Genomic DNA, 23,686 nt, shown 5'->3' with positions numbered 1-23,686 from the left:
CTCTGTTAACAGACTGAAAACCAGAGTTGGGGCCTCAAGTGTTGGTGTTTAACAGAATCACCCTGTCAAGCTGCCAGCACTACCCAAGTTTTGTCTGTATTTCAGCATTTGTCCAGTAGATGTCCCCACTCTTCTAGCAAATGAAAGCTACAGCAAAATAATACAAAATCTAATAAGCAGTCACACAACAATGTGATTTGAGTACAAACAAAAAATACAATGCTTAATTGAAATCTTACTTTTTATCTTTCCACTTTTTTGAGGGGAGAATTATTTACCTGCTATCTACAAAATCATGTTGATCAAGAAAATACAGGCAAGAGAGCAAGGCTCTGTCTCAAAAAAAAAAAGGTAAAATTACACATGTCAATAGCTACAAATGCCATTTTAACGCTACCTTATTTCATCAAACCTGATTATAAGATGCCACTGATTATAAGACATACTATTATACATGCTGAAAAGAAATAGGGGAAATGCCTCCAAATAAATCATGGCAGAAAACTTTATCATTTGGGGGTTTGTGTGTTTGTTTGCTTGTTTGTTTTCGAGGCAGAGTGTCACTATGTTGCCCAGGATGGAGTGCATTGGTGCAATCCCCGCTCACCGCAACCTCTGCCTTCCGGGTTCAAGTGAATCTCCTGCCTCAGCCTCCCGAGCAGCTGGGATTACAGACGTGTAACCACACCCAGCTAATGTTTGTATTTTTAGTAGAGAAGGGGTTTTGCCCTATTGCCTAGGCTGGTCTCAAACTCCTGGCCTCAGGTGATACCCCTGCCTTGGCCTCCCAAAATGCTGGTATTACAGGAATAAGTCAATGCACCCGGCCTAGAATTTTTACTTAATACTGATTGCAAGAGTTAGCTTTTTAAAACTTATTTAAACAGAGTTTAATCATATATCATCATAAACTGTCTTCATAACTTTCTCCATACCCAGCAATTTCCTTTCAATGCTGATTCACAGAATATTCACATAGACACATTGAACGACAAAGCTAACATGGGAAATACCAACAATGTTCATACCTCAGCTGAGATGACAACAAAATGAATGGCCATGGTTATTATATCTGTGAATACACAGAGAAACAAATACCAGGACTGCTGCTTTGCTGATAGAAACTGTTAAGATGAAACCAAGTATTAAGACTTAACTCGGCCAGGCGCGGTGGCTCAAGCCTGTAATCCCAGCACTTTGGGAGGCCGAGGCGGGTGGATCACGAGGTCAAGAGATCGAGACCATCCTGGTCAACATGGTGAAACCCCGTCTCTACTAAATATACAAAAAATTAGCTGGGCACGGTGGCGTGTGCCTGTAATCCCAGCTACTCAGGAGGCTGAGGCAGAAGAATTGCCTGAACCCAGGACGCGGAGGTTGCGGTGAGCCGAGATCGCACCATTGCACTCCAGCCTGGGTAACAAAAGCAAAACTCCGTCTCAAAAAAAAAAAAAAGACTTAACTCAATTTCATTGTTAAAATAGGGAAAGCTGTGACCTTTAGAACTGATTAGATGCCAATTTTTTAAAAGATGGACAATAATTCAATAAATAATGAAATTTTTGGATACCCTAACACTACTAGCCCATAATTCTTCTGCTTCTGGATACGCCAGTGATATTCTGTACATCTCCAGCAGTCATTTCAAGTCCCTACTCCCTAACCTAGATTACAGCAGTTAAATTACTCCCTTGTTCATTCTTGTCTCTCCTTCCTCCATTTATTCTCAGCACAACCAGAGTAAATTTTAAAAGCTAAATCAGATTGTGTCACTCCCTTAATTAAACATTCAAATGGTTTTCTCTCCCATTTTGAATAAAATTGTTGCATTATCTGCAAGAACCATAAAGACAGGTACTTTTCCTCAAAGACAGCATGGATTTTGTTTTGTTTGCTGCTATATCCTTAGTGTTGTGCACATGGCTGATTCCAAGAAACATGTGATGTGAATCTGACTCTGGCTACCTCTCCAACTTCACATCTCATTAAGTCTTCCCCTTACAGTATATTCTTGCCCTCCAGCCTCCCTCCTGTTTCCTCAAAACTCCTTCCTACAAGGCCTTTGAAACTGCTAGTACTTCTTCATGACATGATTTTACTCAAATGCTCAGCAAAGCTGGCTTCTCTTCAGATCTCAACTGAAAGGGCACCTCCTAAAGGACACTTACCCTATTACAAAATCCCCTTCCCAACATAACACTCCACCCAGAAAGTCTTATTGAACAGTGCTGATGCCCAGTATTCCACCTTTGCAAGAGAAAAAAAGAAACAGAAATAATGAAGGAATGTATAAATAATAAAAATAGGGGTCGGGTGCAGTGGCTCACGCCTATAATCCCAGCACTTTGGGAGGCCGAGGCGGGTGGATCACAAGGTCAAGAGATCGAGACCATTCTGGTCAACATAGTGAAACCCTGTCTCTACTTAAAATACAAAAAATTAGCTAGGCATGGTGGCGCGGGCCTGTAATCCCAGCTACTCAGGAGGCTGAGGCAGGAGAATTGCCTGAACCCAGGAGGTGGAAGTTGCAGTGAGTCGAGATCGCGCAATTGCACTCCAGCCTGGGTAACAAGAGCAAAACTCTGTCTCAAAAAATAAATAAATAAAATAAAAATGGGGCTGGGCACAGTAGCTCAAGCCTGTAATCCCAGCACTCTGGGAGGCAGAAGCAGGCAGACCACCTGAGGTCAGTAGTTTGAGACCAGCCTGGCCAACATGGTGAAACCCTGTCTTTACTAAAAATACAAAAGTTAGCTGGCACGCACCTATATTCCCAGCTACTTGGGAAGCAGAGACAAGAGAATCGCTTGAACCCGGGAGGCGGAGATTACAGTGATCCAAGATTATACCACTGCACTCCAGCCTGGAACAGAGCAAAACTCTGTCTCAAAAATAATAATAATAATAATAATAATAATAAAGGGCCAGGTATGGGCGTACTGCCTGTAATCCCAGTACTTTGGGAAGCCAAGGTGGGAGGATTGCTTGAGGCCAGGAATTCAATACCAGCCTAGGAAACATAGAGACTGTCTCTACAAAAATTTTTTTTTTATTTTAAAAACTACATGGCATGCACCTGTAGACCTAGCTACAGGGAGGCTAAGGCAGAAGGCTCGCTTAAGTCCAGGAGTTCAAGGCTGCAGTGAGCCATGATTGTGCCACTGTACTCCAGTCTAGGTGACAGAGTGAGACCCTATCTCTAAAAATAAAAATTTAAAATTAAAAAAAAAAATGACTGGAAGCATACATATAACAAAAGTTAACGATTATTACTAGGTAGCAATACCTTGGATTATAAGTTTTTATTAATCTATTTCCTAATTTTACAATAGATTTCCAGTGTAATAAAATCATGTTTTTAAAAAACAATTATGCTCTACTTCAAAAATAAAAATGGCCCTCATTGTAAATAAATATTTCAGACTTTTGACAAAAGGAAAAATTATAGAACAACCTATAAACTTAAAAGTATTTTTTCAATTATTATTTTGCTGCTTTGGGAATATGCCATTTTTTTAACCTCCTTCTTCACATTTCATTTAAAAGAAATTATTCAGACTCATACTAACACAAATTGGGGTTTTATTTTCCCCTGCCCAAATGTGAAAATTATCTGAAGTCTGACCATATATAGAAAAATCATGGCTATTAATTTTTTTAATTCAATATAAGATGATTTCTTCCTTTATGTCTTCTTAAAATGATACATTATTTAGAAAAATAAAAAATTATCACTAGTCACCCAGGTCAGCTAAAAATAAGTAACACCGTGTCTCTAAGTAACACCGTGTCTCTACATCACTCTTTCCAGCTATGCCTCCATGGCAGCCAATGCTTTTTATCACGTATCTTTTACAGCAAGGCAACAGTTTCCATGGAAACCACAGGGCAAATATCCATTATTGCTGCCAAGGACTTTTATAAGCAAACATAAGCTGAGATAACTGCTTACACTCTTTTATTAATATTTTTAAACTGAGCAATAGCTACTCTGATTCTGGTTTTGTTGTGTTTGTTGTCTCTATGGACAAATCTAGAAATGAGTGAAAAATGAAGAAAATTCTGTACCCCTCTAAGCAACAAAAGAACTCTCGAAATCAGGGGAGCAGGAGAGAAAAGACCCAGAAAGTCACTAAGCCAGCATACATACCAGACAATGTCATCCCATACAACAGAGCAAATCAGAATAGAAATCAGTGACGCACTTAAATACAAAAGATGAAATTCTCTTCCACTAGCAGAGCAGAGTATGTACATTAATCGGGGCCAAGATGCTGATTAATCAGGAAAAAAAAAGACAATCAATAAATCATAAAAATAAAAAAGTAGTCACATACCTCTCTCAACATATTGTTCTCTTTTTCCTTCTGTTCTAAAAGGCTTTCTAGGTGGTGAACGTGCATCTCTGCCTCTGCCAGTCGTCTTGTTCTCTCATGGTCTTCCTCAGTAGCCTTGGCAGAAAGTCCTTTGCTCTGCAACATCTCCAGAAGCTTCTTGATGGATTCATCCCTAGCATTTAGGGTCTGCTTTTGAGTCTCAATACGCAGCTCCATTTCCTCCAATGTCTTTCGAAGAAGAAATAGCTCTTTGGCCTGCCGCTCATGCTCAGCATGAAGCCTCTGAAAGTTCTCCTCCGTCAGCTCTGCTACACAAGGTTCGCCAGTCCTACTGCTACTATCTTGCTGAAACAGCTGATTCAGGTCCCTCTGGATCCGCAATTCATCCTGAAGAGCCTGGATCGTCATCTGCATGTGCTAGAACCAAGACAAAAAGAAAACCCCAAATCAGCTTTCCTCCTCAAGTAGCAAATCAGAGCAGACTGCAGGAATCAAAAATAGCTACAAGAAATCTGCATCTAGCAAATTAGAATTCACCTTATTCTGTTTTACAGGTCCTTAAAAAATGATTGAGATAATAGGCAAAATGTCAGTAATTTAACTTGGGTTTATTCCCAACAGAGAGCAAAACAGTATGGCACTCCTCACTTTGCATAAATGATAATAAAAACACTGTTCAAAATTAATAGAAGGTATTACACAGAAACTAAAGTTGAGTGAATGCAGGAAATGGGAAATCTACAGGAATATGAATACATTCATTCAAAAAATTTCATCCAAAAATACAAAGGGTGGCCAGGCATGCGGGCTCACACCAGTAATCCCAGCACTTTCAGGGGCCGAGGCAGGCAGATCACCTGAGGCCAGGAGTTCAAGACCAGACTGGTCAACTTGATAAAACCCCATTTCTACTAAAAGTACAAAAATTGGTTGGGCGCAGTGGCTCATACCTGTAATCCTAGCACTTTGGGAGGCCAAGGCAATCAGATCTCGAGGTCAGGAGTTTGAGATCAGCCTGGCCAACATGGTGAAACCCCATCTCTACTAAAAATATAAAAATTAGTCAGGCATGGTAGCACGCACCTATAATCCCAACTACTCCGGAGGCTGAAGCAGAATAATTGCTTGAACTTGGGAGGTGGAGTTTGCAGTGAGCCAAGATCAGGCCACTGCACTCCAGCCTGGGTGACAAAGCAAGACTCTGTCTCGAAAAGAAAAAATAGCAAAGCATAGAAAAACACAAAATGACTTTTAAGTATTATAAACATTAAATAATAAATATTAACATTTAACAAGTGGTTTGTATATGCCAGATTGTGCCACACATTTTTATGTTATTCAATCTTCATGATGACACATGATGACCTTTATTATTTTACTGTAGTAAAACCCTTAATGTGACATCTACTCTAACAACTTTTAAGTGTACAATACATTATCACTGCCGACAGGTACAATGTTGTACATCAAATCTCTAGAGCTTATTCATCTTAACCAAAAGTTTATGCCCATTGATTAGTAATTCTCTATTTCCCCCCATCCCCGGCAACTACCATTACACTTTTTGATTCTGTGAATTTAACTATTTTAGAAACCCAACACATGTACTATTGCTTAATTTTATAGATAAGGGCACTAGGCTGAGAGAGGTATAAGCACTTGCCCCAGATCACACAGTAAGTTATAGAGCTGGCATTCAAAGCAATCCTTGCAGCCCACTGAAACTAGAACCAAGACAAAAAGAAAACCAAATTTTGCTACTACAGGAGCTACCGTAGTAACAAAAACAGAGCAGACTGAGGACATCAAAACTAGTAATATCCAAAGATGATAATACAGCAAAGTTTTTTTTTTTAGTTAGAATATGCAAAGCTTTTTATACAGGGGACAATACAACAATAAAAGATCATTCCTTGTATTCAAGGCCTAGGAGTGTACCATACTGGGAAGAACACTAAACTGTGATGAAAAAACGTGAGTTTTGGTTCTGGCTCTCACACTGACTAGTTATGACATTTAGACATGTCACCATCTTTCTGGGTTTCAGGTTCCTCATACTTTAAATGAGGGTATAAATACCTGCATTATCCATTCAAAAAATCTTTTTTATTAAACAAGGTGCCTGCTGTATTAATTTGTTTTCACACTGCTGATAAAGACATACCCAAAACTGGAAACAAAAAGAGGTTTAGTTGAACTTACAGTTGCACATGCCTGGGGAAGCCTCAGAATCATGGTGTGGGGCAAAAGGCACTTCTTACATGGCAGCAGCAAGAGAAAATAAGGAAGAAGCAAAAGCAGAAACCCCTGATAAACCCATCAGATCTCATAACACTTATTCAGTATTCCGAGAATAGCATGGAAAAGACCAGCCCCTATGATTCAACCACCTCCCGCTAGGTCCCTCCTACAACATGTGGGAATTCTGGGAGATACACTTCAAGTTGAGATTTGATTAGGGACATAGCCAAACCATTACCACCTGCCAATGTTTTTCAGCCTTAAAAAGAAAGAAATTCTTATACATGCTACAACATGGATGAACCTTAAAGACACTGTGCTAAGGGAAATAAGTTGATCACAAAAAGACAAACACTGTACATATCCATTTACATGAGGTATTAGAGCAGTCAAATTGATAAAGAATGAAATAGAACAGTGGTTGCCAGGACGCAGGAGGAGGAGGAAATGAGGAGTTATTGTTTAATGGATATAGAGTTTCAATCTGTCGAGATGAAAAAGAGTTCTGGAGATAGATGGTGGTGATTTCACAACAACATGAGTATACTACTAGACTGCACACTTGAAAATGGTTAAGACAATAAATTTTATATGTATTTTGCCATAATAAAAACTTGGAGAGAAGATGTCTTTCATATGATTCCACTTATGGAGAGATATTTTCTCATTTTTCACTATTTCACTAGATGCACCTTCACATATGTATCTTTATACATGAACCCATATTTTTTTGGGAAAAAATTCTCAAAGAAGGAAATACTGGATCACAAAGTATGCAGAATTGTCATTTTGATACATATTACAAGTTATTTCTATATGTATCTTTGTATATCTACTTTTGTGACTCCTCTCTTCTTGTTCTTTGCCCATTTTGCCATTGAACATTTTTTTCCTAATCCATTTTAAGAGTTCTTCATATCAGGAAAATAATCTTTCACTTGCTGTGTATGTTACAAATATTTTTCCAAATCTGTTATTTTTAACATTTTTATGATGACTTTTAATAAATATTTTGTTTTTTATTACAAAGACAATGACATTTTCTTTTACTATTTCTGGTTTGGGTACTATGCTTTTAGCAAGCAGTGAAATTTCAATTCTGGTAGTCGTCAAACTCTTGAAAAGCACTGCTATTTCTTCAAAGAATAAACTTTTTTAAAAAAAATCATGGACCGGGTATGGTTCCAGCACTTTGAGAGGCCAAGGTGGGCAGATCACGAGACCATCAAGAGATCAAGACCATCCTGGCCAACATGGTGAAACCTCGTCTCTACTAAAATACAAAAAATTAGCTGTGTGTGGTGGTGCATGCCTGTAGTCCCAGCTACTCAGGAGGCTGAAGCAGGGGAATCACTTGAAACCAGGAGGCATATATTGCTGTGGGCCAAGATATCGCACCACTGCACTTCAGCCTGGTGAAAGAGCAAGACTCCATCACAACGAAAATAAAAATCAGGTATTTAAATTTACAAATATAAATTTAAAAATGCATTTCACTACCAGCATCATCTTTTAAAGATTAACAGCTGCTGGAGTTCAAAAGACCCTCAATAAAAAGATGCATCAAAATCTGAAGCCTAGATTATTTCCCCTGGAAGTCAAAAAAATCCTAACACTCCTAGGTGAATATATCCCAAAGGGAAACACCAGAAGTTAAATACAACAGGGAAGCTGATTTCTCGGTATGACTGTTCCTTCTTTTTTCTTTCTTTTTTTTTTTTTTTTTGAGACGGAGTTTCGCTCTTGTTACCCAGGCTGGAGTGCAATGGCGCGATCTCGGCTCACTGCAACCTCCGCCTCCTGGGTTCAGGCAATTCTCCTGCCTCAGCCTCCCGAGTAGCTGGGATTACAGGCACGCACCACCATGCCCAGCTAATTTTTTGTATTTTTAGTAGAGACGGGGTGTCACCATGTTGACCAGGATGGTCTTGATCTCTTGACCTCGTGATCCACCCGCCTCAGCCTCCCAAAGTGCTGGGATTACAGGCTTGAGCCACCATGCCCGGCCTCCTTCTTTTTTCAACACTCATCATCGATTCATTCAAGTCAGGAGAAATATGGCTAGAGCTAATAGTTTCACATACGCTTTGGCACATATGGCTAAATGTAGCATGGCAATTACTATTTTGGTAAAGAAAGAAAACTACTAATGTGTTTGGTTCTTCACCTCTGCTTGCACCCTTGGTTCTTCACCTCTGCTTGCACCCATTTTACTATAGTATAAAAATAAAACAATGCTCTGACTGGTAGCCTAGAAGTCTACACAGCAATTTTCCCCACTGAAATATAAACCAACATTTCCTCTTTTGGCTACAATCAGGCTAGCTTTATTTTATAAAAATTCCTGCCAACTCCTTCAGAAGAAGAAATAAAAAAGCAGACTATAAGCCAGGCTACTCTTTCTCCAGCATATTCACACAGAGGATAAAATGGGCATATTCACACATCACAGACATCTATAATGATCAAACAAAAACATATACATTGAGTTTAAGGAAACATCTCAGTTGTAAGATATTACTAGAATGTCTATTTGGGAAGTCTGTTTCCAACACACTGCAAATTTTATAGCAACACCCACTAGTCTATTTCTCACTCTAACACTCAGCTTGATTTTAAAGGGCTGGGCAAGTATTTGCCTAAAATTTACTCCAGGGACTGTACTATTATTACACCAAGCAATATCTCAATGAAATGGTGGGATATTGTGAACAACAGCAATGAAAATTCTTAACTATCTGACAGGGACTATGACTTTTATTAAAACAATAATGTATCTGCAAAAACAATGACAGATCACAACTACTATTCATATATTTTAGATGAACATCAGAAGCTCTTCTGAGGCAGAACTTCCAACAAATAAACTATCATTAGTTTCTTAGAACGAGAGTACACTTTGATCCCATTTATTCTCATTCCTAAAATAACTGAATTATGTAGTCTAGAGATATTTTTAGTGAAAATAAAATTATAGATACATAAAATGGTCATGATTACATACAATATATCACAGAAAATTCAATATACTGTTTATCAAGAAGGTCAGAGTCAGAGAAAACTCCAGTATTGTACCCTATTAAAAATGATAAAAACAATTTTTTTCTGAAACATAAATACATGTATTAAATAACTTTATAAATGCAACATGCAAAAGAGTTTTAAATAATTCTCAAGTCAACCAAGTCAAGTTTCCAGTCTCCTTAGGCTATCTGATGTTCTCTGTGCTGCCCAGGGCTGTATATATATCCATAAAATAGCACTTACCAAACTGATCTACAATTTAATTCTTTGTATTTATCATCAATAAACTTTCTAGGACTTAGGACTGTTATCTTTTTACCCTGGGCATAGCACAGTAATTGACTACCATAAGTGCTCAATAAATTTCTGATGAAAAACTGACAAAAATTTAATGTTGAGAAATTATGTTGACAGTAAATGGCTACTAGTTGCAATTCAAGTATCTGGGAAGTTATTATACCTCTTCCTTAAAAAAAAAAAAAAAAAAAAAAAAAGCAGTGAATTACTCTTATTCTAAAAAAAAAAAAATCACGCCTGTAATCCCAGCAATTTGGGAGACTGAGGCAGGCAGATTACAAGGTCAGGAGTTCAAGACGAGCCTGACCGACATGGTGAAACCCTGTCTCTACTAAAAATACAAAAATTAGCCACTCAGGTGGCACACGCCTGTAATCCCAGCCCCAAAGGCTGAGGCAGAAAAATCGATGAACCCTGGGAGACGGAGGCTGCAGCAGGCTGAGATCACACCACTGCACTCAAGCCTGGGGGAGAGTCTCAAAAAAAAAAAAAAAAAAAATCAGTTCCACTCCAACCAATACAAATGATTCTTCTTAAATCCAAACTGACCAAAATACAAAACACAATCCTAATGTTAATTGTATACTCTAGGTTTATTCAGTATTTGACCTGAAGCAAAAAGAAGCATTTTTCAGGTAATTAACAGTCAGCAAGAATCTTTCGTAGTTTTAATACTATAAAAAGCACACCAAAAGTACAGGATGAAGTTCTTATCCAAAAATAAAGCTCACAAATGGGTAAAACCTAAGAGTTATAACCTATTACAAATTTTAAATTAACCACAACATTCAAGAAAGACAAAAGGAACACAGATAAAGCATTACGAGCTTAACTCACAAAACTTTAATATATCTCTATGAAAACAAAGTAGAGTTGACCCTTGCACCACACAGGTTTGAACTTTGAGGGTCTGCTTAAACATGGATTTTCTTCTGCCTCTGACATCCCTGAGACAGCAGTATCAACCCCTTTTGTTCTTCCTCCTCAGCCTACTCAAATGGAAAATAATAAGGATGAAGATCTTCATGATGGTCCACTTCTACTTAATGAATAGTAAATGTATTTTCTCTTCCTTGTGATTTTCTTTTTCTTTTTTTCACTTCCAAGACAGAGTCTTGCTCAGTTGCCCAGAGCTGGAGTGCAGTGGCACCATCAGCTAACTGCAATCTCCTTATAGGCATGAGCCACCCTACCCAGCCAATTTTCTTAATAACATTTTCTTTTCTCTAGCTTACTTTATTGTAAGAATGTAGTATACACATAAAATACGGGCCAGGCATAGTAGCTCACACTTGTAATCCCAGCACTTTAGGAGGCTGAGGCGGGCAGATCACCTGAGGTCAGGAGTTTAAGACCAGCCTGACCAACGTGGAGAAACCCTGTCTCTACTAAAAACACAAAATTAGCCAGGTATGGTGGCACATGCCTGTAATCCCAGCTACTCAGGAGGCTGAGGCAGGAGAATCGCTTAAACCAAAGAGGAGGAGGTTGCGGTGAGCCGAGATTGCACCATTGCACCCCAGCCAGGGCAACAAGACCAAAACTCCATCTCAAAAAAAAAAAATACATGTTAACATACATACAAAATATGTATTAATCAACAATGTTATCATATCAGTAAGGCTTCTGGTCAACAGCAAGCTAATAGTTAAATTTGGGGGGAGTCAAAACTTATACACAGATATAACCCCCACTTAGTGCAAAAGTCAACTGAATTCTAACTTCCATTATTTTAAAAGAGGAAACTAAGGAACTGATTTAATGAGTCTGAACCACAGAGAATGAGACAGGGAAGAGCCTCCAAGGTAATTAATTCCTCCTGATTGTTAGTTCAGTATTCTTTGAGTTAATGACAGATTTATTTTCTGTACAGCAAAGCACACTGAATGCCCTAAAATATTTAACCAAATCAAAGTTTTCAGACTAATCTAAATGCCAGCAGGAGACTCACCAAAATCCAAGAAAGACCCACACTAGAACTCAAATGGATGGATTAAACTGTTTAGCATTCTCAACCATTATCTGGAGCTAACTAACCAAAATTATTCTCCTCTAAAAAAAGATGTCAGAGTCAAAAAAATGAACAAGCAATTACACTAGATTCTAACAACTCCTCTCTGCCTCTGAATCCAGGAAAAATAAGATTATCTTTTTGCTCTATGAATGCTGTACATAAATCTAAGTAGCAAGATATTCTTGGGGAACATAAAAATTTGAACAACAGGTTTATTTCAGCAATAGACATAATCCATCTTTATGCTACCACAACCCAGAACAGAAGTTAAAGAATAAATGAAAATGTGGTCAGGCGCAGTGGCTCATGCCTGCAATCCCAGCACTTTGGGAGGCTGAGGTGGGTGGATCACTTGAGGTCGGGAGTTTGAGGCCAGCTTGACGAACATAATGAAACTCCATCTCTAAAACTACAAAAATTAGCCATACATGGTGGCCGGCGCCAATAATCCCAGCTACTCAGGAAGCTGAGGCAGGAGAAGCATTTGCACCCAGGAGTCAGAGAATGCCGAGATCATGCCACTGCACTCTAGCCTGGGTGACAGAGCAAAACTCTCTCTCAAAAAATAAATAAATAAATAAATAAATACACTATCAAAATGGGGAAGTCCTACTGTCATAAATGCACGTATGATGGTGGCTCTGTTACATTACAATGGAGCTAAAATTCCTATCACATTGTCATAGCCATCATAATGTTGTAACACAATGTATTACCCATGTGTTTGTAATAATGTTAGTATAAATAAATCTACTGCATTGCCAGTCATATAAAAGTGTGGTACATACAATTATATACAGTACATAATACTTGATAATGATAATAAATGACTATGTTGCAGGTTTTTGTTGTTAGTTGTTTTTATTTCCAGATCCTTTCTGTTCTTTCTTTATATTTTTTTTGACACAGTCATGCTGTCGCCCAGGCTGGAATGAAGGGTATGATGTCAGTTCACTGCAACCTCTGCCTTCTAGGTTCAAGTAATTCTCATGCCTCAGCCTCCCAAGTAGCTGGGATTAGAGACCAGAGTAAGCAACCACGCCAAGCTATGGTCTCAAACTCCTGACCTCAGGTGATCCGCTGCCTGGGTGCTGGAGTAATGATGTAAGACACCCCACCTCTTAGACAGTAGCATTTTATTGTTCTTACATCTTATATATATTTTTCACACACTGCTGAAAATTTATTTTTGAAGAATTTATTGGCTAGGTGCAAGTGGCTCACACCTATAATCCCGGCACTTTGGGAGGTGGACGCCTGTGGATCACCTAAGGTCAGGAATTAGAGACGAGCACAGCCGACATGGTAAAATCTCTACTAAAAATACAAAACATAGCCAGGCATGGTGGTGCATGCCTGTAATCCCAGCTATTAGGGAAGCTGAGGCACGAGAACTGCTTGAACCCAGGAGGGGGAGGTTGCAGTGAGCTGAGATTGCACCACTCTCTGCACTCCAGCCTGGGTGACAGAGCGAGACTCTGTCTCAAAAATAAAAGAAATAAAAACAGAAAGGAACTGGAAATAAAAACAACTAACATCCAAAATGGTAAAACTTGCATAGAGAAGACCATAAATTTTTCTTGGAAGCAAAAAATCATGGTATAAACATTTGTACACAAACCCTTAATATTTTCCGTAGCAATCATCAAATTAGATGTGTCTAAGACTCTTTTGCACAGGTGTTTATAAAGACATTAAGTAGATAAAAAGCTCAAGAAAATTAATGAAGGAAATTCTTATAACAGACAAACAGACAGCCAAATCATGAGTGGACTTCCATTCACAATTGCTACAGAGAGAATAAAATATCTACAAATACAACTTACAAGAGATGTGAAAGACCTCTTCAAAGAGAACTACAAACCACTTCTCTGCTCAAGGAAATGAGAGAACACAAACAGATGGAAAAACATTCCATGCTCATTGTTAGGAAGAATCAATATTGTGAAAACAGTCATACTGCCCAAACTAATTTATAGATTCAATGCTGCCCCCATCAAGCTACCATTGACTTTCTTCACAGCACTGGAAAAAAGACACCTTAAACTTCATACAGTACCAAAAGAGAGCCCACCTAGCCAAGACAATCCTAAGCAAAACGAGCAAAGCTGGAGGTATCACAACCTGACTTCAAACTATACTACAAAGCTACAGTAATCAAACCAGCATGGCACTGGTATCAAAACAGAGATATAGACAAATGGATCAGAAGAGATGTGTAATGCCACACATCTACAACCATCTGATCTTTGACAACCCTGACAAAAACAAGCAATGGGGAAAGGATTCCCTATTTAATAAATGGTGTTGGGAAAACTGACTAGCCATATGCAGAAAGCTGAAACTTGATCCATTCCTGACACCTTACACAAAAATTAACTCCAGATGTATTAAAGATTTAAACATAAGACTCAACACCATAAAAACCCTAGAAGAAAACCTAGGCAATACCATTCAGGACATAGGCATAGGCAAGGACTTCATGACTAAACACCAAAAGCAACAGCAACAAAAGCCAAAATAGACAAATGGGATCTAATTAAACTTAACAGCTTCTGCAGAGCAAAAGAAACCATTGGTAAAGTGAATTGGCAACCAACAGAATGAGAAAAAAATTCTCTAATCTACCCATCTGACAAAGGGCTAATAACAACAATCTACAAAAAACTTAAACACATTTGTAAGAAAAAAACAACCTCATCAAAAAGTGGGCAGAGGATATGAACAGACACTTCTCAAAAGAAGACATTTATGCCACCAATAAACATATGAAAAAAAGCTCATCATCACTGGTCATTAGAGAAATGCAAATCAAAACCACATTGAGATACCATCTCACGCCAGTTAGAATGGTGATCATTAAAAAATCAGGAGACAACAGATGCTGGAGAGGATGTGGAGAAATAGGAACACTTTTACACTGCTGGTGGGAGTGTAAATTAGTTCAACCATTGCAGAAAACAGTGTGGCCACTCCTCAAGGATCTAGAAATAGAAATACCATTTTACCTACCAATCCCATTATTGGGTATATACCCAAAGGATTATAAAACATTCAATTATAAAGACACATGTACACGCATGTTTACTGCAGCACCGTTTACAATAGTAAAGACTTGGAACCAACCCAAATGCCCATCAATGATAGACTGGACCAAAAAAATGTGGCACATATACACCATGAAATATTATGCAGCCACAAACACAGATGAGTTCAGGTCCTTTGCAGGGACATGGATGAATCTGGAAACCATCATTCTCAGCAAACTGACACAAGAAAAGAAAACCAAACACTGCATGTTCTCACTTATAAGTGGGTACTGAACAATGAGAATACATGGACACAGGGAGGGAAACATCACACACCAGGGCCTGTCGGCGGCAGGGAGGGTTGGGGAGGTATAGCAGGGGGTGGGGGGATTAAGGAGGGCTAACATTAGAAGAAATACATAATATAGATGACAGGGGGTGGGGGGGATAGATGCAACAAACTACCATGGCATGTGTAGACCTATGTAACAAACCTGCATGTTCTGCACATGTACCCCAGAACTTCAAGTATTAAAAAAAAAAAATTTTTTTTTTTTTTTTGGAAAATTAATGCAGAGCAAGGCAATCAATTTAGGTAGTAAACAGTACAAAATATTACTTCATGTTTCAGCAGCACTGTTAAGAGCGGATTAAGAATACCACATAAAATCTTCATGTCATATTTAAAATGAAAATAAATTTGCTTTCCTGGTTATCTGCCAATTCTGTCACACAAACCCCAATAAATACATTTACTACCATTATTTCCAGACAGACATTTAATTCCTGCATCTATACTGCAGAGGTTTTACACACCAAGTTTTATCTGCAATTCAAATGCTTAGGTCTATGATCACAAAACCTTTCACATCACTTCAGCAGTACTTTTTTCTTTCTTTCTTTCTTTCTCTCTCTCTCTCTCTCTCTCTCTCTCTTTCTTTCTTTCTTTCTTTTGGGAAAGAGTCTCACTCTGTTGGTCAGGCTGGAGAGCAGTGACTCGATCTCAACTCACTGCAATCTCCACCTTCCAGGTTCAAGCAATTCTCCTAACTCAGCCTCCAGAGCAGCTGGGATTACAGGTGCCCACTATCAAACCCAGCTAATTTTTGTATTTTTAGTAGAGACGGAGTTTCACCATGTTGGCCAGGCTGGTCTCAAACTCCTGACTTCAGGTGATCCACTAGCTTCAGCCTCCCAAAGTGCTGAGATTATAGGCGTGAGCCACTGTGCCTGGTCTCAGATTTACTTTTAAGGGAAAGATATTTATAGCTATGTTCAGAAGTACTAATGATAAAATTTTACATTTACAAATAAGACTTCAAAATTTTTAATTTCTGCTTATCAAGAGACCATTATATCATACAGAAAGAGTAATGAGGGAAAATTTTAAAAAGAAAGAGACCACTATAAAAATAAAATTGGCTTGCCACATATAACCAACAAAGGACTTGAATCCAGAATATATACATAACTTCTACAACTCAGTAATAATAGTAATAATAAACCAACTTTTTAAAAGTGGGTAAAAGACTTAGATACTTCAAAAAGGAAAATACATTCCTGGGGAAGATGAACATTCCTCTGAGGGCAATAAGCAACTGAACTAACCAAGAAGCAAATGAAAAAGTGACTAGTGTCTTTAGTAATTGGGGAAATGCAAATCAAAACCACTATAAGTACCACCACACGTCCACCAGAATGGCTAAAATTTACACAACAATACCAAATGTTGGCAAGGATGTGAAACAGCCAGAACCGACAATGAAAACTGATCTGGTAGTTTCTCGTAAAGTTAAGTAAGCACCTACCCCAGGACCCAGGAATTCCACCCTTAGGTATTACCCCAAGAGAAATGAAAACATGTACCCATTAGCAAAACCATTTAAAAATGTTTACAGCAGTTTTATCTGTAAGAGCCAAAAAACTGGAAACAACACAAATGTCCACCAATGGAAAATTAGATAAACTGATGGTACCACATTCATACAATAGAGTATTACTCAGATTTAAAACAGTAACTAAGGATAGGGATACATGCAACAACATGGTTAAATGTAAAAAACAACATGCTGAACAAAAAGAGCAAGACACAACAGGGTACAGAGTGTATGATTCCATTTAAATGAAGTTCTAGAACAGGTAAAATTAAAGTAAAAGGAATCAGAACATTATCTGTGCTGGGGGGCAGGGATGATATTAACTAGGAAGGGATGCAAGGCAACTCTGTAGGATGACGGAAACGCTCTGTATCTTGACAGAATTGTAGATGACATAGGTGCTGGCATTTGTCAAAACTCACAGAACCAAGATACTTAAGGTGTGTGCATTTCACTGTATGGAAACTGTCTCAACCAAAATATGTTTTGAAAAGAAGTAAAATGTATAAGATTTAAAATGGGAAAATAAATATTCAAGAGAATCTCTTAACAAGTAGGAATGACTTCACATAGAAGAAGAGGAGCAGACCAGACACAGTGGTTCACACCTATAATCCTAGCACTTTGAGAAGCCGAGGAGGAAGAACTACTTGAGCCCAGGAGTTCAAGACCAGTCTGGGCAACACAGATACTGCCTCTACAAAAAAAAAATTAAAAATTGACTGGGCATAGTGGCATGTATCTGTAGTCCCAGATACTCCGAAGGTTCCCTTGAGCCCAGTAGTCTGAGGCCATAGTGAATGATGATCATGCCACTATACTCCAGCCTGGGTGACAGAGTGAGACCCTGTCTCAAAAAAAAAGAAAAAGGTAATTTAAATAATTTTAAAGAACTCTTAAAGTTCTAACATGCTTTGTAGCATTCGCTTATTGCCTAATTCAATGTACCCTTACATTTTTAAGGTAAAAGAGAAGGTTTAAAAGCGGAAATTTGGGGTTATAAAGACACATTCAAACACACAATAAAGAAAACCACCACCAATAATTTGCCTTATTTGCTTCAGATCTCCATCTCTCTCTCTCTCTCTCTCTCTCTCACTATTGCTTATTTAAAATTCACATAAATGACTTGCACAAGGTTATCTTTGCAACTTCTTTTTGTTACTCAACATAATATGCTTGAGACTTATCCACACTGATACATGAAGCTCTATTTCATTCATTTTATAAACTGTATAATATGGGGTCACAATTCTTTACCTAAAAATCTAAAATCCAAAAAGCTCTTAAGTTTTCCCATAGCTTAATTTTAAAATGTAATTAACCCAAATGGTATGAAGACATTTATAATCTATTTATCACGCTTAATATGAATATGCATAAATTTTACTACAGAAAAATTAGTATGTTTGATTATGAGGTGTTTCCCAAATCCTAATGGGAGTGTTACACAATAAATGGTATACATACTGAATTACTTTTAATGTTTGAAAATTTCTGAATTCCAAAATACATCTGCCCTAAGTATTCTGGAGAAAAGGATTGTGTACTTAAATTCCACTACACAAATAAATATCAATTTATCCATTCACTTAACAGTTAAGTATTTTTGTACTTAATCACCCTTTTTTTTTTTTTTTTTTTGAGATGGAGTCCTGCTCTGTCACCAGGCTAGAGTGCAGTAGTACGGTATCTTGGCTTACTGCAACCTCCATCCCCAGGGTTCCAGCAATTCCCCTGCCGCAGCCTCCCAAGTACCTGGGACTATAAGCATGCACCCCCACACCCGCTAATTTTTGGCATTTTTTAGTAGAGACCAAGTTTCACCATGTTGGCCAGAATGGTCTCGATCTCCTGACTTTGTGATCTACCCACCTTGGCCTCCCAAAGTGCTGGGATTACAGGCATAGGCCACCGCCCCAGCCACTTATTCACTTTTTATTATAATAAATACACCTCCGTCTATCTAGATCCTTGAGCACATGGGTAAAAGTTTCTCTCAAGAAGACACAAAACAGAACCACTAGGTAACAGAGTGTGCTTCCAACTTTACCAGTCATTTTAACTTGCTACTTTTCCACTTTATATACAGCTAAGTACATCATGCAGATGATAAAAGGAATCAGATATCCAGCCTGTAATGTTTCTATCTAAGGAACTTTTATATCTAATCATGTAGCACTAACTTTTGGCATAAATAATCAAATTGCTATTTCATAAAAACAAAACAACCTACAAATGATCATTCAAGTCCATCAATAAGGAATAAAGGCACAGCATTTTCAAAGCTGTAAATTACAAAGCTGCCTTAGCAGAACCCTCACTTCATTCTAAGGCAGGAGAAATATTTTTTAAATTATACCTATGGAATATTAAATAATTCTCTCTCTCAATATAAGACCTTATGTTTCTCCATTCAAACAAAGAACCACTCGCCAAAAAAGAAATAACCTTTTCGGTCTTAATGTGTTACTTACTGCCATTTTCAAGATAGTTTAGCTTACTTAAGAAGGTATACAGAAAGATGCCATCTTCATCCTCTACATATGCAGAGACTATGCAGTGCTCCAGTGAGAACACAGTTTAAGAAGGTGAAATTTCCCTGTTGAAAAAAAAATTAGTCTACTAATTGGTGATCCAATTAGTAGACTTCTTAAGACAAAAGAACCAAATTGATAAGCAATCAGGCATAAGAGGAGAAATCAATAAGTTTACCATGCTAGTATATTTTGAGGTTTTGTTCACTTAAAAAACAAAATTATCAATAAAATCCAAGCTTAAAGTGTATGAAATGAAACTAATTTTCACTTTTTTCAAGGGCTTTTAACATCATTTTACTGTTAGAGGAATAAAAATTATTCTACAAAAACTTGAACCTCTCTCCATCTATGTTCCTTCCCACCTTGCTGCTTCCTCTTTTCAACTATAATCTTTTCTCTCAAAGAAAGAATTCGAGAGAAGAAACAAAAAAGATTGGGAATAATTCTAATTTCTCTCCTCCTTTCACCTAACATCATAAAATAACATCTTTCCCTGAGAATCCCTAAAACTGCCAAGTATTGTACTTGTACACTAAGGTGCCAAAATTTTGATCTCAAGGATCCCTATAAAATTATTTTGGAGATAAGAAACCTAAAGGTTTAAAAGACACAATAATCAAGTTTCTCTTCTGGTCCTTTCTTACTTATTGCATATGAAAAGAATTACTTTTCACTTTAGGAATTAAAAAAACATATTAGTCACACAGGGATACCTGATTCTTTATTGATGCTTAGCATTTTTTTAATCCAAATATATGAGCTAGGATAGATGTTTATATGTCTTTTTTCTGACAATTTCTGTGTGCTAGTGTGTGTCTGTGTGTGTGTGTGTGTGTGTGTGTGCATGTGTGTTTAATAGAGAGATGGGCGTTTCGATTTATTGCCCAATCTCAAATTCCTGAGCTCAAGCAATCCTCCTACCTCAGCCTCTCCAGACTAGCTGGGACTGCAGGCACACATGCCACCATGTGCAGCTTTTTCTGACAGTTTTTAACAACAAATTTTTTGGTCCCCATATTATAGGGGTAATTGACATTTCAAATAAAGCTACTTGCTTAACTTTAAGGTGTCAATACAAAAACAAGTAAATTTAAATGCGGTGTTCACACAAGAATATTTAATAACCTTAGTGAACCTAAAATTTTCACACCAGAAAGAAAGGAAGTACTCAATAATAGGAACATGTCTAACGGACACAGGAGTGAGCCTGAACGGGCTTCCACTAGCCAACTCTAGGACAGATTGAGCATCAAATTCAATAACGGTGGTTACATACAAACTACTGAAAAAACCAGGGACCTATATATCCATACAGATATGATATAAATAAATTGAACATTTGATGAGAAATGAGATATTTACATAGTCTCAAGGCATCTCCTCACAAAATAAGTATTAATTACAAAGGGAGAGTATCTGTCCAGTGGAGAAGCTGGACAGATACTATCACCTTACTCAAGCAATCAAAGTGATCATCTTCGGTAATGAGATGGCCTGACAATCATGTGCCATCTGCCAGGGTACAATGACAAGAACAGATCATCACTTCTGTGATATTCTTTTCAATGATATACAACCTGAGCATACAATGAAGAAACATAGGACAACCCAAATAGAAGTATATTCTATAAAATTACTAGTCTCTAATCTTTTAACGTATCCAGGTCATGAAGTCAAAACAGACAGAAACTGTCCCAGATTGAAGAAGATGAGAGACATACAACCTGTGGATTGAAGGAGATAAATGTAACCTGTGATTCTGAACTGAATCTTTTTTACTTACGAAGATTATTTTTATTAGAAGAACAAATGAAATTTTAAATTAAAGGTAATTTTCTAAATGTGAGGGTTATAAAAAGGTCCCTTTTGTAGGAAACATACACTACAGGAAGGGATGAGATATGATGACATATAGGTTGGCAATTTATTCTCAAATGGTTAAGGAGGCAAAAAAGCTACTGTATTTGCAATTTTTCTCTAAATTTGTAATTTTCCTCTAAATTTGAGATTGCTTGAATTTAATTACTCAAAAAATATGACAAAATTGGTAAAATCCCGTCTCTACTAAAAATACAAAAATTAGCCAGGTAGGGTGACACACACCTGTAATCCTAGCTACTCAGAAGGCTGAGGCAGGAAAATCACCTGAACCCAGGAGGCAGAAGTTGCAGTGAACCGAGATCAGACCCCTGCACTCCAGACTGGGCGACAGAGCCAGACTCCAACTCAAAAAAAAAATGATTACCTAAGACGTAAAGTGAGGAGGACATTCTCACACTGCTAGTGAGGTGGTCTTTATGGAAAACAATTTGTCAATAGTTGTATCCAGAACAGCCTGTCTAAACCAGTACTGTATTCTGCTAAAGAACTAAGCCCTACATCAAGTAATTTCATGACTGTTTTCTTAATTCTCTCAAAGACAATTCAAGCCAGTATAGTTCAAGATGCTTAGGAAATAAGTTAATTTCACTACACAGAGTAGCTTAATTTTCTCAAGGACCGAATTGAGAAGGGCTGATCAAGAGCTATTTTAAAAAGATGTATTCTTTAAGAATATTATAATAGTCCTCTTTCATTTTACAAGCACAATTGTGTCATTATCAAGAAGCCGAGACTGTATTTTAGCAATGTTGCTTTTCTCTCCAAACACAAGGTAGATAATATAACAATCTGTGGACTCATGTTCGTAACATTTTTCTCATTACAAGGTAATGAATACTATGTTAAGCACTTTAAGAATGTATAATGTATATGGGGTGAAAAAAGGACTCTCCTATACTTCCTTCGATCATCTCTGACAAATAGATTCAATGATTTAGCAATCTACCTTAGGAAAACAATCAGAAAATGTAAAAATGCATTAACAAAGATAGCCATAACAGTATTATAACAAAAAGACGTATTTTAAATATCCAACAATAAAAGAATGGCTAAAAGTATGACATCATTTCATATAGTCATTTAAAATAACCTTCCTGAAGAATATTTAATAACATTGGGCAGATGCTCTAAAGTTTTTAAATTGGTTTTTTAAAGTAATATAAAGAGTGTGTGGGCCAAATGTAGTGGCTAACACCTGTAATCCCAGCACTTTGGGAGACTGAGGAGGGAGGATTGCTTGAGGCTAGGAATTTGAGACCAGCCCAGGCAATACAGCAACACCCTGTCTCTACAAATTTTTTAAAAATTAGCCAGGACTACTGGTTCACACTTGTAGTCCTAGCAACTCAGGCAGCTGAAACAGAAGGATCACTTGAGCCCAGGAGTTTAAGGCTCAGTTAGCTATGATTGTACCACTGTGTCTGGGTAACACAGTGAGACCCTGTGTCTCTAAAAGAACAAAAAAAAGTATGTGTGGTATGTGTACACATACATGCATAATCCCAATTGGGTATGTCTATAACACATAGAAGTATAGAAGGTTTTTTTCTTGTATACCCTTTAGCATTCTTTTTTTTTGAGACAGAGTCTCACTCTGTCGCCAGGCTGGAGTGCAATGGCGTGATTTTGGCTCACTGCAACCTCCCCCTCCCAGGTTGAAGCCATTCTCCTGCCTCAGCTTCCTGAGTAGCTGAGATTACAGGCATGTACCACCATACCCAGCTAATTTTTGTATTTTTAGTAGAGATGCGGTTTCACCATGTTGGCCAGGATGGTCCCAATCTTCTGACTTCGTGATCCACCTACCTTGGCCACCCAAAGTGCTGAGATTACAAGCATGAGCCACTGTGCCCAGCCTTACCCTTTAGTATTCCTAAACATTTTTTATTATATGTTGCGTACTACTTTGTAATGAGAAAAAAAATGTTAAAGAAATAACTCTATAAATTACTATATTACCTACTCTGTGTTTAGAGAGAAGCAACACTGTTAAAAGATAATGAATGCTTTCTGAAGATGGTACAGTTGTGCTTATAAAGTAAAGGAGACTGAATATAATATTCTTAAAGAATACAGAAATCAGGCCAGATGCAGTAGCTCACGCCTGTAATCTCAGCACTTTAGGAGGCTGAGGAGGAAGAACTGCTTGAGCCCTGGAGGTTGAGACCAGCCTAGGCAACAAGGGGGGGCCCTGTCTCGACAAAAAAAAATTTTAAACTTAGCCTGGCATGGTGTCACATGCTTGTGGTCCCAGCTACTCAGGAGACTGAGGTTGCAGGATCCCTTGAGCTGGTGAGGTCAAGGCTATAATGAGCCATTATCATATCACTACGCTCCAGCCTGGACTATAGAGCGATACCCTGTCTCAAAAACAAACAAAAAGTACACAGATCAAGAATCTTAACAGTGCTACTCTCATGATACACTCTTCCACATACTCCAAAGT

The 23,686-nt window shown here is 37.8% G+C and overlaps 1 protein-coding gene across 32 annotated transcripts in view; it reads right to left on the bottom strand.

The window, feature by feature from the left end:
- The window catches only part of ERC1 (ELKS/RAB6-interacting/CAST family member 1), a 518,863-nt gene that overhangs the window by 453,649 nt on the left and 41,528 nt on the right, over positions 1-23,686 (bottom strand). For all 32 annotated transcript variants that reach the window (XR_013522487.1, XR_013522495.1, XR_013522490.1 and 29 more), the window contains exon 2: positions 4,338-4,754. Coding sequence is in view for 16 of the 32 variants with exons in the window: in XM_078338382.1 (XP_078194508.1) it covers positions 4,338-4,754 (417 nt within the window). In the remaining 16 variants the exon portion in view is untranslated. The remainder of the gene's footprint in view (positions 1-4,337; positions 4,755-23,686) is intronic.

The sequence above is a fragment of the Callithrix jacchus genome, chromosome 9 (assembly GCF_049354715.1).
Source record: "Callithrix jacchus isolate 240 chromosome 9, calJac240_pri, whole genome shotgun sequence".
Classification (NCBI taxonomy): Eukaryota; Metazoa; Chordata; class Mammalia; order Primates; family Cebidae; genus Callithrix; species Callithrix jacchus.
Note: the sequence above shows the minus strand (reverse complement) of the source record. Positions and strands in the feature narration are given on the sequence as shown.